This window comes from Neofelis nebulosa, chromosome 5 (genome assembly GCF_028018385.1).
Source record: "Neofelis nebulosa isolate mNeoNeb1 chromosome 5, mNeoNeb1.pri, whole genome shotgun sequence".
NCBI lineage: Eukaryota > Metazoa > Chordata > Mammalia > Carnivora > Felidae > Neofelis > Neofelis nebulosa.
Genome location: NC_080786.1, coordinates 34,158,988 through 34,177,174, shown reverse-complemented (window position 1 = coordinate 34,177,174; position 18,187 = coordinate 34,158,988). Strand labels below are relative to the sequence as shown.

Sequence of the window (18,187 nt, the reverse complement as noted above, 5' to 3'; positions counted from 1 at the left end):
GGACAGCATGGTGCCACCCCGCTCCTCACACAGGAACCGGGAGGGAGGGCACAGCCAAGGTGCAGCTCCAGTCACCGGATGCCCGTCTCTGGAGGACCTCACTCTTGGGATCTGCCTGGCAGCTCTTGCAGTGCACTCACTTGATTCCTGGAGCGTCCAGCAGGTTGGTCAGGCCTGTCCAGTTGATCTGCAGGTGCTGCAGGGGCAGAGGGAGGCTGTTAGGCTGGAAGAAGCTAGAAGCCCAGGGCTGGGTCCCCCTGCCAAGCGCCTCACACCTGCCAGCCCGGGGAACCCAGCCTGCTGGTGGTGGTGGGACCTCTGCAGGGGCGTCAGGCAGGTGAGGGCACCTCTCAGTCTTGCTTAGGCCTCGGCTTGGGTGGCTGGGGCCGCGAGGCCCGCTGCTCTCCTGCCAGGACCACACGGGAGAGCAGGGCACACGGCCACAGGCCGGCCTGGACTGAGAGGTCTGGGTTACACCGTCTCCACCTTGGTCACCCTGTGTGACCTCGGCAAGCCACTCTCCCGAATGTTTCCTGGTCTCAGGGAGAGCAGAGCCGAGCACCTCAGGCTGCCTTAGATGACATGAGACGAGCAGTTGGAGCAGCCAGTCTCGCCGGCCTTCGGCAGTTCCATTCTGGGACTCAGACTGGCTCCTGGGGCCTAGCAGGCAAGTGCTTTCTCACAGGGAACCGCAGGCCTGTGTCTTTCCCTGGGACTTACTGGCTTCTGAAGGAAGAACACCGTCACGGCTCCCACGAAGGGCTTGTCCACCAGGAGGGGCTCCAGGATGATCCGCAGCGTGCCCTGCAACTGGGTGGGCACAGGGGGCCAGTGTGGGACCTCAGCCCCACTCCCCCCTGCACCTGCTGTGCTCTGCCGAGGCCACCCCCAAACATCAGGGCCACCTGCTGTTCCAATAGGGACCACACTTGGGAAACAGAAATCTGCACACAGCTGTCACGCCTCTGCCAGCTACCAGGGGCCCCGAGCTAGCCACCACTGCCTTCCACAGGTGCGGAGGGCAATTTACTTTACCTCTTGCCCACGTTTCAGGCCAGCCCAGCCAGCGGGGACCCAGCTCCCGTATTACTCCTCTACCACAAGAGATCTCCACCTCCTCCTCCAACCGCCTCATTTCTAAGCACTGGTTCTGCATCACTCCATGAACAGAACCTTTCCCCTCCCTGGGCAGCTGATATCGCCCTGGGAGGACTGTACAGAGGCAGGTGTGGGGCCATGGGGCCAAGCAGCAGGTTAATAAGGCCTAGTCACCTCTTCACGGCCAGGCGACCTCAGGCCTGGAGTCCCTTGGTCATCGTCAGCCTGTGTTTGGTGTCTGCACCTTTTCTGCAGTCTGCTCCAGCATGAGCCCACTTCCCCCTGCCCAGCCTCCCACCCCAGGGGCAGGAATGGGGGGTGGGCAGTCCCACCAGGCTCCACATACCTGGATCCCATTCACGCCAGCCTGTATCTTCTGCAGCTCTGCACTGATCTCACAGTCCCCGATGTAGCTGAAAGTGGGGAGGGACGAAGGGCAGGTACACCACTCAGAGAGATCAGGAAGCTTGCCCAGCACCACACAGCCCAAGTCCAGGCGGCCAGCCACCAAGCCTGAGCCCTGTGTCACCTGGATATGGCCTCCCTAAAAGCCTTAGCCTTTCTCAGCTCTGCAAAAATACCGACGTGAGCCCAGACCCTGGGAGGCAGCTGCACCGGTCCTTTCACCCAGGTGCCTCATGAATATCCCTACCTCCGCCCACAAGGGCGGTCACTGTGGTCACCACTTTGCCCTGTGACACCCCGAAGATGTGAAGTGGGGGCTCTCGATGAACATACTACCCAGTCCTCCGCTACTGCTGTGTGCCTGCCCCGTCCCTGTTCAGGTCTCTTCCCCAAGGACACAGGAACCTGAGTCTAGCTGGCAGCACTTACCAAGTAATGGGCACAGGGAGCCCAGATGGGCGCCTTGGAGGGTAAGGATCATAGGACTCTGTCAAAGGGTCCTCTAAGGGGATAGAGAGCGGGGAGGCTTTAAATATCTGCAGGACAGGCAGAGAAGCTGGGTATCACAGAAATGCTGAGTACCCTCTGAAGAGCAGGGGTTGGTGGGGGGGGGGGGAGGACCTGTCTGAGCTGAGAAGCTAACTGAGTGCCAGATGACCTGATGTGCCTCAACTATTCATGCAAGGATCCTGTGGCAAAGTTTTGGAGCCAAGAGTGACCAACAGCCAATATCATCCCAACACACTTGAGACCAGCCCTCAAATGGGGATGGGTATTCCCAGAGTTGACTCTTGTCTTCCCAATATGCTCTCAGTGCCAGCCTCTGGGCTAAGGACAGGAAATGAGGCACTGGAGAGGAATGGCAACAACCTGGAACTTTAGGAGTTGATCCTTGGTCCTTTAAAGCACAGTTCAGATCTCACCACCTCCAGGAAGACTTCCTGGATTGAATGTCCCTTCTCTCAGACTCAAGCCTGCTACAAACATCATTCCAAAGAGGCTCCTTTGCCCAACCCACTGAACTAGTCACTCATGTGTCTTTGCATCCTTGTTTTCCTGAGGTGCCACGACTCCAGTTCTCCCACAGATTTCTCACAGCCTGTGCTCAGAGCTCCCTGGGCTTTACCACAAGTCCCCATATCTTCTTGCCATACTTGCTCCCTCTTTCTACATGCTCTTTAAGGCAGCTGGTCTGACCCTCCAGGTGACTAGCCCTGACTTCCAAGAAAGTTCTGCTGTCTGGGCCTTGGCACCCAGAGCATGCTTGGTGCCTAGTCTTATGGGAGGAGCTGGGCCTGGGCTGAGGGTCAAACAGCTGTGGCTTCCCTGGGACCATCCATTACTCCTGATAGTCGGCCCTGCTCCAGCCCAAGGTGGTGTGGGTATGTCTTTTGTGAGGCGCTTTCACACCCCAAATTCGAGTGTAAGTATGCTACTCCCTCCTCAAACTGACTGTTCTCACACAGGGTTCCCCTGTGCCCTACATCCGGCCCACAAAGGCAAGAGGGCTCACCATATCTGCAGGTCCAGGACCACCTGCCTTCGGTTGCGCTTGTTAGTGTGTGCCTTGACGCCGTTGACCCTGGGGCACTGGAAGAGAGGCCAGAGGGCTAGGTCAGCAGGGATCTGGCAGCAAGGGATGGCTGCTGGCCCCTCGCCCAGCACCGGGCTTTGTCCCCAACAACCAAGGTGGCCTCTGCATTCCCGGGATGAGGCACAAACAGAAATTCACGCTGCTGCATCTGTCCTGGGCACTGTGATACTTCCCTCCCTAGAACGCACACCCTTTCTTCTCTCTCTTAGTGCAGGTATTTACGGAGTACCTGCTCTGTGCCAGGCACTGGACTGGGGAGAAGGCCAGGAGCAAGATGGGCTGAGCCTGCCCTCATGGGTTGGAAGCCCAGCAGAGGAGACAGTGGTGGGGGAGGGTGTGATGAGATTCAGCCCCTTGCTGTCACATGGGGATCTGGAGATTTCAGGAGCAACCTCCCCTGGTGTGGGCAGAAGTTAGTGAAGGCTTCCTGGAGGAGGAGGCATTTAAACAGCTCTGGCCTATGAGTAGGAGTTGGCCACCCAAGGGCAAGGGAAGAGGGCAGGATCCCTGGCTGTGGGATCTGACCCTAAAAATTAAAGTGCCCTGCCCTTGACCCAGCCCTCCATGACCCAGGGTCATGGTCCCCCAGCCTCTGGGGCTGAGGGCTGAGCTGCTAAGTAATGCCTCCTACCCCAGGTCTCTTTGCCTTCTGTTAGGAGGCTATTGGGCATTGGAATGGGGGTCTGATTATTATTTACGAAGAATAAAAAGTAAGTATCATTTGAATTTGAGTTATAGTCATGCTGAAGTAGTGAGGGTTGAAGTTCACTAATGTTTGCAATCTAGTTTGAAATGCATTTTAAAAAAAGATGATGAGGTGGGGCACTGGGGTGGCTCAGTTGGTTAAGCGTCCGACTTCGGCTCAGGTCATGATCCCGTGCTTTGTGGGTTCGAGCCCCGCGTTGGGTTCTGTGCTGACAGCTCGGAGCCCAGAGCCTGCTTCGGATTCTGTGTCTCCCTCTCCCTCTCTGCCCCTCCCCTGCTCACACTCTGTCTCTCTCTCTCTCAAAAATAAATAAATGTTAAAAAAAAGTTTTTTAAAGATGATGAGGAAAAATAGATGCATGGATATGTGCTAAAGCAAAATACAGCAACAGGTTAGCAGTTGTTTGATTCAGATGTCTCGTGGCATAATACTCTCACATCTTCTGTATGCTGGAGATTTTTCACAATGAAATGTTGGAGAAAAAAATTCGGTCAACCACACTAGAGGATATTCCATTATCTTTCTGTTCTCCCCTTAGAAAGTGCCATTTACAAATGCACTGTCACATGAAAAGCCTATCCAAGAGTATGGAACCAAAAATGCAGGGGAAAAAGTATTAATAGGGACATCTCGAGTGGTTTAATTAAAATTATTATGTAGTCTTGGGGCGCCTGGGTGGCGCAGTCAGTTAAGCGTCTGACTTCAGCCAGGTCACGATCTCGCGGTCCGTGAGTTCGAGCCCCGCGTCAGGCTCTGGGCTGATGGCTCGGAGCCTGGAGCCTGTTTCCAATTCTGTGTCTCCCTCTCTCTCTGCCCCTCCCCCGTTCATGCTCTGTCTCTCTCTGTCCCAAAAATAAAAAAATAAAAAAATTAAAAAAATTAAAAAAAAAAATTATTATGTAGTCTTTCCACAGTTTGTGATATGTGTGGTAGGTCAGCTTTTTTTTTTTTTTTTTTAAATTTTTTTTTTTCAACGTTTTTTATTTATTTTTGGGACAGAGAGAGACAGAGCATGAACGGGGGAGGGGCAGAGAGAGAGGGAGACACAGAATCGGAAACAGGCTCCAGGCTCCGAGCCATCGGCCCAGAGCCCGACGCGGGGCTCGAACTCACGGACCGCGAGATCGTGACCTGGCTGAAGTCGGACGCTTAACCGACTGCGCCACCCAGGCGCCCCTGTCAGCTTTTTTAAATATATAGTTTGCTGTGGTTTATTTTTGCCATTCTTTCTCATATTTATTTAATATTTATTTTTGTCCTGATTTTATATTTTTATATTTTTATATATATATATATATTTTTTTTGAGAGAGAGCGAGAGCATGCATGTGAGCAGCAGAGGGAGAGAGTGAATCTTAAGCAGGCTCCACGCCCATCATGGAGCCGGACACAGGGCTCCATCTCATGACCCTGAGATTGTGACCCGAGCTGAAATCAAAAGTCGGATGCTTAACCAACTGAGCCATCTGGGCGCCCCATGTTCTTTTTCTTTCCTGTCGAAGCTTCAGGCCACGTCCACCCTGGTCTCCAGGGCCTTCGTATTAAAGACCCAGAAAAGCCAGTGGAAGACTGGGGAGCAGGGCAGGGCACTGTAACGGACTTCCCACAGCCTAGAGCCTCTAGGCCTGCTTCTGTTGTGACAAGGGACGACTTCCCAGCAGCATCACATCCCACAGGCATCGGGCTCTGCGGTAAACACAGCAGTCTGCCAGCTCCTTAGCTCTTAGCCTGCTGAATCCTTCAAATGCCAACTCAGACATCACCCACTCCCGGCAGCCTTCCCTGACTACCGCATTCCCCTCCACTCCTGAATTCACGCATTCCTCTACCATTGTGCGTACACGGCCCTGTTGAGGTCCACCAGTTTATACGTCCGCCTCACACAGGACAGTGACCTTTGTGAAGGCAGGCGCATAGCCACGCCCATTTCTGTCTATGGTGTCTCACTCACAGCCATGTTCCATAAAGTCTACATGAACGAACCAGGGAATGGACAAATGAACCAACAGATGCTGGGACAAGCCAGTCCTGGCTGAGTCCGAGTGGCATAAACCAGAATCTCCAGGGCTCAGGCGGCTAGCGGGGCAGAGTTGGGACACGCCCTGAGGCAGGCAGACGGCTCTCAGCAGGCTGGCCTGCACTCTGGCACCTGCCTGCCCCACAGCAGACCACATGCTGGGGCCTCTGATTTCCCCAGTGATGGACATCACAGCAGTTCTCTGCCTGGAGGATGCTTTTCTTTCTTTTTTTTTTTTTTTAAGTCAACTCTACACCCAACATGGACCTCAAACCCATGACCCCAAGATCAAGAGTCATGTGCTCCACTGATGAAGCCAGCCCGCCAGGGGCTCCTGGGATGAATTTTCAAACAGCAAAAATAAGACTCACAGCAGTGGGGCACTTTAGGGCAGCAGGAACGGGGCACGAGGGTGGACTAGGAAGCTGTCAAGAATAAGGACCTGATGTTGGGTATGTCAGATGCAAACCTCACCTATCCTGGGTCACCTATTATCGTCACAGAACTAGGGTTGGGCTTGTGACGGTGCTTGCGAGAACCAATCATTTGGTAGAGAACTATCCACTGTGTTGAGGCACTGCCTCTCTCCGTGAAGGTGTGCTCTCCCAAGCTGATGCCTTAGCAAGCATGACTTGTACATCTTTGTATCTGGCCGACTGCCACTGCCTGGCATGTTTCCAAAATTTGGCTGAAGAAAGGTGGACTTATTTCCCATCTTTCCTTTTTGTTCTCTCTGAGCCAGGCTTCCTTAGACCCTGCAGAGACGGTGGGGTCGGGACTCAGGGGTGAGGGGTCTATACCGAGGCTGAGAGGCTGAGAAGGGCAGGTGGCGGCCAGGCCCCCAGCAAGGTCCCCTGGGATGTTCTCAGTCAGGAGCGAATGACCTGGGGCAGGGTTTGGGACAGAGAAAAGGCTGCAGAGCAGATACAGGCTGCCCCTCCTGAGACATCACCCACCTTTTGTCACCCACCTTTTGTCCAAAGTAGAGCTTGGTGAAGGTGAAGGTCTTCAGGTGGATGCTCTTCTCCCGGATCTTGGGCTCGAGTTTCTCCCGGAACTTATTCTCCATGATCATACTCAGGTAGGGCCAGATCTGAGAGATGATCTGTGACCACAGGAAGAGGCTCTTGGGGGTCAGGTCTGTTTCCCCCACCCAAGACCCAGGGCTACCCAGAACAACCTGGCCCCGGGGGGGGGTGTCCCATGGCCCTTACACTGCAGCGCCCACAGGCCTGTCTGCCCACCCATCCACACAACTGTCCATCCATCTATCCATCAAACATGGCATAACTACAACAGTTGTTCTCACTCTGGCCCAGGCAGTGGGACCCCAAGACTTGGTGCTGTTTTGCAGAACACCACGAAATGGTCACTCAACTTAGTATTATGAAACTTTTGGTTCACTGCTAAAATGTAAGCTATCAGAATCAACATTGTGGTGTAACCAGGAAGGAGCAGGTGCCAGAGGCTTAAGGAAAAAGAATCACAGAAGAGAAAGTTAAATTGCTTCCTGTGGATTTAATTTTTTCTAACAATCAAAAAAAGGCTGCCTTGGGCTGATCTCTGCAGAATGACTCATGGCGTGGGTCTGGAAAGTAAGCATGGGACAGGGGAGAGGGAGGGCAGCAGAGAGCGGTCATAGTTTAAAGATGCAGTTCCTGTTCCCCAGACCCAGCATCGGAGGAGCCCGAGGCTGAGAGGTTTCAGGGCACCACTGCCTCCATCTCTCTCAGGGGCCCCGTTAGGGCTGGTTCCGTCTTCCTGCCTCACTGCTTTGTCGTCTACTGAGTGCATGCTGAGCATGAAGCTCCATGGGACACACTGGGTGCCCCAGTGTGTGGTTTGTCTACACAGTTGTCTCCCCACCCGTGCCCTGAACTGAGGGTGGGAGCCTCATCCTACAGTCATACGTCCCCAACACCTTGTGTGGGACTCTGTGTGTCAGTGTAAGAAAGCAAGATGTAACACACGAGGGCACCCATGAACTAGGGGACACAGGCAGGAGGGACTCCCCTTTGTGGGCACAGAACAAGGTCTGTCCCAGGGGCCCTGGGCCCAGCACTAATCCACAGAAATCTGGTCACTCCTCTGAAAGCAGCAACCTACTTCGTCCAACTTCTACCCATAGGCTGGGAGCAGTGTTCTTTTTTTCTTTTTTTTAAATGTTTATTTATTTATTTATTTGTTTATTTATTTATTTTAATTTTTTTAACGTTTATTTATTTTTGAGACAGAGAGAGACAGAGCATGAACGGGGGAGGGTCAGAGAGAGGGAGACACAGAATCCGAAACAGGCTCCAGGCTCTGAGCTGTCAGCACAGAGCCCGACGCGGGGCTTGAACGCACAGACCGCGAGATCATGACCTGAGCCGAAGTCGGCTGCTTAACCGACTGAGCCACCCAGGCGCCCCAAATGTTTATTTATTTTTGAAAGAGAGAGCGCATGAGCGAGCAGGAGAGGGGCAGAGAGAGAGAGGGAGACACAGACTCTGAGGCAGGCTCCAGGCTCTGAGCTGTCAATACAGAACCCGACGCAGGGCTCGAACCCACAAACCATGAGATCATGACCTGAGCCAAAGTCGGACACTTAACTGACTGAGCCACCCAGGCACCCCTGCTGGAAATGGTTTTTGATCCACACGGCATTGACATCTTTGGTAACACAGAACTATCAACTTTTGCTCAAAACCATCAGGAAGTCTTTTCTTAGACCCAACTTAAGTCATTCCTGCTATGGCTGTTCTAACCAGAACAGAGGCAAGGTTCATATTAGAAAAAGTCCTGAGTCAGAATACTTGAGTGGGTGGGAGGATCCACGAGCTGTCACATTTAGGGGACAGATGTGGGCTGTCCAGATAGGGGCCAGACTCTGTTTCCTCATCTGTAAGAAAGGGCTAGACCCAGAGTTGGAGCCTGGGGGCCCCCCTGAGGCATCTGGGAGCAGAGCCTGCTGGGAGTTCCCTGAATGATCTAATAGTCGTCACACCAGTGATGACAGTGTTCATGACGTCCCAGGCACTGTGGGGCACTCATTACCTCATTAACCCTCACAGCCTCACAAGGCAGGGACCGTAATTATTCCTGTTGCACAGATAGGGGGAACCAGCTCTGAGAGGTGAGGCGGCCTGCCCAGGGTTGCAGAGTCAGTGCTGACAGATCTGGGCTGGAGACCAGGTAAAGTGTGGCCATGGCCTTCCTCCCTAGCAAGCACTGATCTTGGCCTCATGGGCCACTGGGGGTGCTGCATTTTTCTCTATACTTCTCTGTGTTTTCTAATATTTCAGCTGTGGCCATGCATTAGTTTCACACTAAAATAAATTTTGTTTTCTTCTGTTTTGTTTTAAATAGAATCATTGGTAATGAGAAGATCCGGGAGGGTGGGAAGGGGAAGAAACCGGCAGAAGGCAGCCGGCAGTTACTGCCAGGAGGCCCCTGTCCCTGTGCGTGGCATCGCCGTCGCCCCGTCCCCGGGGTCCCTCAGCCTAGGGCCAGGAGGATGAGGCCTAGAAGGAAGCCAGCCCTGCAGGACCCACCCCAGCCTTACCTTATTGGCCCACTCGACCCGCTCCACATCTGGGAAATGGATCTAGGGAACAGAAACCCCAAAGGTAAGTTAGACTGAACACCTGCCCATCCCTGAAAACCCAGAAGCGCAGCAGCCGGGCAAGTTCCCTCTCCCACCCCACACGCACCTCTGCTCTTCCTCCCCGCCCAGCACCCACTTGGCCAGAGACTCAGCCAGCCCTGCCCCGGAGCGCACCGTCTGGTGCGGCAGGCAACCAGACCGTACCAATGCACGGTCAACACTGACACTACTGGGCTCGGAAGCCCTGCACACAGGTGTGCGGTTCTGTAGAGACTGCTCCTCTCTCCTGCCCAGCCCCCCCAACTGCGCCCTGCAGACCACAGGCTGGAAGGGCGGGGCTGGAACCCCGTCGCTTGCTTATGCAAATAAGACCTTCCTTCCCGGTGGATACACAGTCCCCACCCGGCTGGCCCAGGGTACCACCCGACTTCGTTCCTTGCCTTTCCCTCCTTATTCCTTTTAATGCCACAAGTAATCGTGGGCTCTGGAGAAAAACTAGAAAATACAGCTAAGCAAAAGGAAAAATATTTTATCACAGAATGCCAAGGGACAACCACCGTTAACAGGTTCAGCCTATTGCGGAAACAAGGCTATGTAGTTCCCACAGAAATGAAGTCACCATGTGTTTTGGTAGTCTGCTTTTTTCCACCTAGTGTATGTAGGATTGTATTGATTCCTAAGGTAACAACTGCCCATTTGAAAGCCATTTTCATAGGCAACTGGAGAATGGAAGTGCCCCCCTCAGCTCCCAGGAGCCCCTCCCCAGCAGGCCAGATCTGTGGTCACATAGGAGAGCTTCCTTCAGGTCACAGCCCCTAGCCACTGTGCCTGCCCAGTGAGTCCTGCCACTTCCTTGGGTCAGGGAGGGAGCTTGGGGGGGGGGGGCAGGTGAAGCAACAATCCTACTGGCTAACCTTTGCATCACCTGAGGGTGTTTAAGCCCTTCCTTGCAAGAGTCTCAGTCTCTGCCAGTGTCTGAGCTTCTCATAGACCCCCGCCCCAATCCCCAAGGTTTTCAGGGACAAAGGGTAAGACTGTAGTGGTACCTGGCACAAAATAGGGATCAGAAAATGGTAGCAGTGGCTACCATCACTGTCACCAAAGTCCTCTGAGCACAAGGCCAACTCAGGATCAGATTCATGGTGGGCATTGGAACTCCCAAGGTCAGGAAATGAGATGTGTCCATGCAGTTCACACTCCTAGTGCACACCAGGCCCTGGGCTGGCTCTGGGGATGCCCTGAAGGCCTAAATGTAGACCCCGGCCTAGACCACTTGCCCAAGAGGAGAGCCATTCCCAAGGGAGTGATAAGCAATTCAGTCCTCTTAAGGAGTTTTTAACAACCTTAAGAAGTCAAAGAAGCCCGGCGCTTCTGAGACTCCTGGAACATTGAGCCATTCTCCCAGCCCCAGTTCCCCCAGCCCTGGGCAGTGATCCGTATTAACTTGGAGAAGCATCTAACAGTCTCAGGTGCTAAAGGAAAATCAAAGCCTGGTTCCCAGGGGGAGGGCAGGGGGAGGCTGACTCAGTCCACAGGAACAGAAGGGAATGGTGGGAAAGGAATCTTGAGGGAAGTAGGCAGGAATTAGGGTCAGCCCATCCATTTCAGCTGGGGAGAAGCAGCCTACTCACCACCCATTCCCTGCTGCTGCCCTGGGTCAGGTCCTAAGCTGGTAGCAGGCAAATGGAGGGTGAGATGCTTTCATTGCTCCCTATCACACTGCCCACTAAAGCACACTAAAGAAAAAGCTCCTGCACATGGGGCTGAAACAGACATCCCCACTGCTCTTTGGTTGCTCCACTCATTACTATCTTTGACTTTATTTCTTCCAGGCAGCCTTTCCTGATCTCTCAAGTCAGAGACAGGTGTCCCTATCATGTGTCTGCTGGTTCTCCTTTGAGACACTTAACACACCTTAATAGACCTGCTTGTCTGCCTGCCTCCTTACTAGCCTGGAAGCTCTCGTGGGCCGACTCGGCCGTGTTCCCTATTAGTGCCTGTCCCTGACACATGAATATCTTAATAAATATTTGTGGAATGAATGAATGCATAAATGTATGCAAGGCTCTTGCCCTCAAATAGCTCCTAGGCTGGCAAAGGAAGCAGACAATAAACAGATCATTCCAAGTACAGGATCAATACCAAGGTGTGGGGAGTGGGACCCCCACAAAGGAGAAAAGTGGGTTACAGCTGGGCTTTCACTGGCACCTTTGTCCCTCTGTTGCTCAAGCCTGCTGGCTGACCCTTCCCTCTCCTCCGTCCATCCTGCCCCCTGCACTCCCAACCTACCCCGGGGCACATCTTATGTGCACACCCCTTCCACCGACCCCCTGACTCTCCAGGGGAGGACCCAGAGGAGGTTCTGTACCCCTGGGAACTGGGTTCTGATCTCCTGCACCCTGGAAAAGTGATCCAGCTTGGCAGGTCTAACCCTGGCCACACTTGGGAGCCGGCTGAACGAAGATTCCTGACCTGCCTCACACCTACTGACTCACAGTGTTTCAGGGTGGGGCCTGGCAATTTATTTTTAACAAGCTCCTGGCAGGATTCTGGAGTTCCATCAGGGTTGGCATCAATGACCAGCCCGCCCCTTCCTTTAGATGGGCCCACACTCACCCTGACAATGCAGACAATAGCGGGATGTCCAGGGCTCACACTGTTTTCATGGTCTCTTGGCCAGCTGCACTTGTGTTGAGGCTCCCTGCTAAGAGATTCCCCTAGAAAGTGAGTCTGAATGCCCTGACAAGAGCAGCAATTCAGGCCAGGAAAGGAAGAGGCCATCAAGTCTCTACTCTGCCTTAGGCACCCTGCTGGTTCTCCCTCGGCCTAAATCTCGGCACCTATCATGACTCGCCAGTGAGCTGATTCAAGAGCCAGGCCACCTTCTCTGTGATGGCCCTAGAGTAAGTCCTGGACCAGAGGATGACATCAGAGTGATGGACATTTAGGAAGCAATTACTCAGACCCAATGTTCCCTCAGTTTGATGGAGACTAATTAGTCATATTTCCATTGTAGTTGACCTTTTTTTTCCCCTACTCCAAATTCTCAAAGTTATTGCATGCTTTTATCTATTGGCTTTATATTTTAGCTTTTCCACTTAGGTCTTCAATCTGAAATTTTTTATTTTAAATTTTTTTTTTTTTCAACATTTTTTATTTATTTTTGGGACAGAGAGAGACAGAGCATGAACGGGGGAGGGGCAGAGAGAGAGGGAGACACAGAATCGGAAACAGGCTCCAGGCTCCGAGCCATCAGCCCAGAGCCTGACGCGGGGCTCGAACTCACGGACCGCGAGATCGTGACCTGGCTGAAGTCGGACGCTTAACCGACTGCGCCACCCAGGCGCCCCTGAAATTTTTTATAGCAGATGAGATAGGCCTCTACTTTCATTTCTCTCCACACTCTAAGGCAGCAATTTTCTAGTATCACATACCCAAAAAAAAGTTTATCTTTCCTCCTGACTTGTGAAGTGACTTCCCTCATATGTCAGCTTCTGCTGTGTACTCTGGTGTGTTTCCGAACTTGGCATTGAACTCTGTGGTCTGATTGCCTGTTCCTTGTCAGTCTCACACTGTGCTAATCACTCTAGCTTTGCAACATGACCGGGGTTGGGTGATTCCCTCTGTTAGCTTTTCTTTTTCAAACTGATTTAGCTAATAGGAGTTATTTATACTTCCATATGAATTTTGGAATCTTGTCAATCTTCCCTCCAAAAAATCCTCCTGGATTTTGATGGTCATATTCCAGAACTTATAAATTTGTAGGAGAAATGACAGCTTTACAATATTAAGTTTTGTAGCCATGAGCAGAATATTTCCCTTTATGAATCACATTAGGTTGCACTCACATTTGAGATCATAAACCTTTTCCTATAAAAATCCCATATATTTTTGTTAGATTACTTCGTGGGTTTTGCAGTTATTAAAAATGGTATTTCATTTTCTGGGCAACTTTGTTGAAATTTGTTGCTAGTTCTAACTGTTCATGAATTCGCACAGATTATTTATACACATGAATAATCTCCAGTAACAATTTTGATCGTGATCGTGATCGTGAACAGCTCTACCTTGTTCCTGGCCTCAAATGGAAGTTTTTCCATGAAGCTTGATTTTTGCTGTAGAGTTTTAGAGGACAGCCCCTATCAGGTTGAGGAAGCTCTTCTCAATAACTTAATTTGCAAGGACTTTCATTATAAATGGGTATCGAACTATTTTCAACACGATAGATATTGAGACAATCATGTAATTTTTTCCTTTGTCCATTAATGTGGTGAACTTAACTGATGTTTCTTTATAAAACAAAGCCATCTCTAGTACTCAGGAAACGCCCCATTTGAAGTAATACATTTAGGTAGCCTGACATCTCATTTAGGTTTTATACACTTAGGATTCAAAGTGATACCTACAATTTTCGTTCTTGTGCAATTCACACCCAGTTTGGGTACAAAGATCTTACAATAAATTATAAAACTAGTGGGACAGCTTTTCTATATCTTCCTATTTTCTGAAACAACCTGTAAATAATAGGAATTATCTCATTTAAAAGAAAAAAGAAAAAAAAATGGGTGCCTGGGTGGCTCAGTCGGTTAAGCGTCCAATTTAAGCTCAGGTCATGTTCTCCTGGTCTGTGAGTTTGAGCCCCGCGTCAGGCTCTCTGCTGACAGCTCAGCCTGCTTCAGATTCTGTGTCTCCTTCTCTGTCTTCCCCTCCCCCACTCATGCTCTGTCTCTCTCTCTCTCAAAAATAAACATTAAAAACAAAAAAAGGAATTATCTGGTCAATGAAGTTTAATGCATCTTAGCTATAAAGCCATCTTGGCCTGAGGCTTTTTGGGGTAGGAAGTTACCATTCCTCTTTTTAGTGGTTAATGGTGTATTCAAGGTCTACTTATCTCTTATTGTGGCAATTTCAGCATTTATATTTTTCTAGAAATATAGTTTATATAGGCTTTCAAAGGTATTGATATATATTTGCTTATAATATTTTATTATTTTTAAAATGTTTATTTATTTTTGAAAAAGAGGAGTGCGAGTGGAGGAAGTGCGGGGTGGGGGGGGGACAAAGGATTCTAAATGGGCTCTGCGCTGACAGAAGGGAGCCTGATGCAGGGCTCGAACTCAGGAAATGTGAAATCATGATCTGAGCTGAAGACCGAAGCTCAACGGACTAAGCCACCCAGGCTTATAATATTTTATTACTTTTAATCTGCTTTATCTATAGTTATTTCTGCATTTATCCCATATTTTATTTTCATCTTTTTCTATTTTTTAATAGGTCTAGCTTGACAAAGGTTTTGCCCATTGTATTGATCTTCTCAGAGAACTAGCTTTAGTTGTTGTTAATAGTTTTCTTTCCCCTTTACCATTATATTAAAATTTTTGTTCACTTTCATCGTTATGTTTTTTATTTCCTTACCTATTTCTTTGATCTAAACCTGTTGCTCTTTTATGTTCTTGGAGTTGAATTTATTTTCAATTTTTGGTTTGTGATAAATTCAAAGTTTAAATTCCCTATGATTTTTGGCATAGTGTTTTCATTATTTACCTCCCATTTTTTTGTCGTTTCCATGATGACGTTTTAAACAATAATTTTTTAGGGGCGCCTGGGTGGCGCAGTCGGTTAAGCGTCCGACTTCAGCCAGGTCACGATCTCGCGGTCTGTGAGTTCGAGCCCCGCGTCAGGCTCTGGGCTGATGGCTCGGAGCCTGGAGCCTGTTTCCGATTCTGTGTCTCCCTCTCTCTCTGCCCCTCCCCCGTTCATGCTCTGTCTCTCTCTGTCCCAAAAATAAAAAATAAAAAATAATTAAAAAAAAAAAAGTTAAACAATAATTTTTTACAATAAGTACTATTTTTAAATATTTAGGCATGTGAGGTTTCTAACACTGCTTATTGCTTTCTGATTCCATTTCTTTATGGCCTGCACAGTCTGTAGGATGGCAGTCCACTGGAATATATTGATAATTCCTTTGCGGCCTAGTGCATGATTAATTGCTATGGCTGTTCCATGTATGATCAAGTTATTAATCATGTCCTTTGTAAAAAAAAAAAAATATTGTGCCCTTCAAAAATTCTTTATCCTTGTTTCCTCCTTGCCTACTTCTCATTTTCAGAGAGGAATGTATTAGAGTTTCCAAGTCCAACTGTTGCTTTATCTTCTTCCCTGTGCAGTTCTGTCAGTTGTTGGGTTTTTTACTTCAAGTTTATATTATGCAGCATATATATGTCCATGACTGTTATCTTTTAAAATTACTATTCCTTTTATAATGACAGAACATCCTTGTCTTTAGGATATATCTGAGTTACATTCTACTTTATCTGATATGAAAATTGCTACTCTAGCTTACTTTTGTTTCAAAGTTGCCCAGTTTTCCACCTTATTTTCAACCTTTTTGAGTTCATGTGATCTCATGTCATTTAAAACTCACCTTAGTCCCTTTTTAGCTCCATTTTACAGATAAGGAAACTAAGGCTCAAAAAGGTTACTTACAGGCACCAGCTGCGGAGTGCCAGAGCGGAATCACAGATCCAGGTCGGTCTCACCACAAAGTCCCTGCCTGTCCACCCCACCCCTCTCACTCCTCTTAAGAAAACCTTACATAGTATTATCTTTTCCTCTTTTATAGAAAGTCTAATTTAGCAGAGGGTTGCCCTCATGGGACCTTAGTCTTCATTAGCAGGCCATGCTTTATAGCTTACAAAGGACATTCTACACTTTCATTTCATCCTCCTAATACTCCATAAGGTGTACAGCAAAGCTACAATTATCCTCATTTTACAGATGAGGAGAGGCTCAGAGACTAGTTGGTACCTGCCAAGATCACCCAGGTGACCAGAACTCAGATTTCACCCGCATGTAATTTGAGCCCAGCCTTCAAGCCTTTTTTCTCCCTGCCTTCTCCACCTGAAGTGTCAGCATTTGAAGTGCATTTCTTAGGGTCAAAGTAGTCTTTGTGCATTTAAAATTTCACCTCTGTAAACCTTGGTTTTCTCATCCGCAGGATGGGTACCATGCTACCAATTTCACAGAGCTCCTGAGTAAATGAGACAATGCAAGTGCTCGGTACCTTCCCTGGCTCAGAGTAAATGCTCCAGAAGCTGTTACTGTTGTTGGCAGTTGTATAGACCCTGAAGGTGCAGACACTGACGTCTTTGTCCTCAGGTACATGCCAAGAACAATGTCACCTGGGCTATGCGTCCAGTTCTGTCTGACCCAAAGCCCAGCAAATTCTCTACGGGCTCCCCAGGTGCCTGCAGCTCTGCACTTTGGGAAACACTGAGAAGAGAGACAACACAGTGAAAGCGCCTGAGGCTGAAGGAGGCCCACAGTTGAGTGTTGTTTCCCCGGCCTCTGCTGATTGGCTGAGGGATGCGCCCCTAGATAGGCTGGGCCCAATGCCTGTGAGGCGCCTATGTGAAGCTGTCCAATGAGGGCTCCACAATGAGGCGGGGCAAAGGGACCCAATCAGAGCCTCTGTGCATGTCTTTCCCTCAGGAGGTAAAGGAAGGGAAAGCTGAAAAAGATGACTGGTGGCCCACTCTCAGACTGAGTCCTAAAGTCACCGGAACTTTGGTTCCAATACCTCACAAGGCTGGGAGTCTCTGAGACCAGAGAGCAGGGAGACATCCACGCCTCCTGGCAATGCAAAGGGCTAGACTCAGGCGGGTGTGGGCAGCGGTCTTAAACTTTTCCTTACAAAACCACCACCCGGAGACCTCGTTAAGACGTGGATTCTTAGTGAGGTCCCTCAGACATTTCGATTCTGGGAACTGAAAACTTGGGGCAGGGACCCGACAGCTTGTATCTTTAACAAGCTCCCAGGTCATTCTGATCACAGTGCTGGGGCGTGTTGAAGAATGAGTGGACAGTCCTCCCTAGGCTAGGGGACCCGCTCAGACCCTGGGAGAAGGTGACTCCTCCGCCCCCCTGAGGCTCCTGACGAGGGCTCCAAAGTCACAGCTGTCACTTTGTCATCAAATTCTTAAACTCCAAAGTCACAGCTGTCACTTTGTCATCAAATTCTTACCGGCAGCCTATGGACCTCAATTCTTTTACAAAGGGAGTATCTTTTGTGCCACGAGGAGCAAGGGAAGGCAAGGGCTAGCAGATGAAAACACAGTATGATGAGTCTGCCTGGCTTTGGGCGCTGCTCAGGCCCCTAAAAAGGTGAGCCACTTCCACCCGGTAGCTGCTTTCTATAGCCAAGCAGCAGAGGTAGGACGTGCCACCAGGGGCCCTGAGGAACAGGGTCTGGTCCTGACCCCCTTTCTGCAGCCTCAGGTTTCTCCCCATTGAAGGAAGTGAGGCTGTGATGCCTATGCTGCCCAGGTCTACAATCAGGAGACAATGAACGCAAATCTACTCTATATGGAGACAAATTAAGAGCTCTAGCAAGGTGGGGCGTCTGGGTGGCTCAGTAGGTTAAGCGTCGGACTTCGGCTCAGGTCATGATCTCACAGTTAGTGGGTTTGAGCCCCATATTGGGCTCCGTACTGACAGCTTGGAACCTGGAGCCTGCTTGGATTCTGTGTCTCCCTCTCTCTCTGTCCCCTCCCCACTCACGTGCTCTCTCTCTAAAATAAATGAACATTAAAAAAAAAAAAAAAAAAAAAGAGCTGTAGCAAGGTTCATCCCCCTAGAACATGGACACTATCCTGACTGCTATATTACAGGTGTGAGCACTTACCCGAAGAAGGCCTGGAAACTCTTAAAGTTGCCCAAGCCCGTGATCAAGTCACCAAGACCTTAGATGCCTGCTTTTGCCCCTCAGAGAAACTTAAGTAGA

General features: G+C 50.0%; 1 protein-coding gene across 3 annotated transcripts in view; it reads right to left on the bottom strand.

Annotated features, from left to right (window-relative positions):
• The window catches only part of ESYT3 (extended synaptotagmin 3), a 50,884-nt gene that overhangs the window by 22,218 nt on the left and 10,479 nt on the right, over nucleotides 1-18,187 (bottom strand). For all 3 annotated transcript variants that reach the window (XM_058730007.1, XM_058730008.1, XM_058730010.1), the window contains exons 2-7: nucleotides 9,364-9,405; nucleotides 6,790-6,924; nucleotides 3,017-3,093; nucleotides 1,445-1,511; nucleotides 721-810; nucleotides 141-196 (exon numbers count right to left, since the gene is read on the bottom strand). In XM_058730007.1, coding sequence (XP_058585990.1) covers nucleotides 141-196; nucleotides 721-810; nucleotides 1,445-1,511; nucleotides 3,017-3,093; nucleotides 6,790-6,924; nucleotides 9,364-9,405 — 467 coding nt within the window. The remainder of the gene's footprint in view (nucleotides 1-140; nucleotides 197-720; nucleotides 811-1,444; nucleotides 1,512-3,016; nucleotides 3,094-6,789; nucleotides 6,925-9,363; nucleotides 9,406-18,187) is intronic.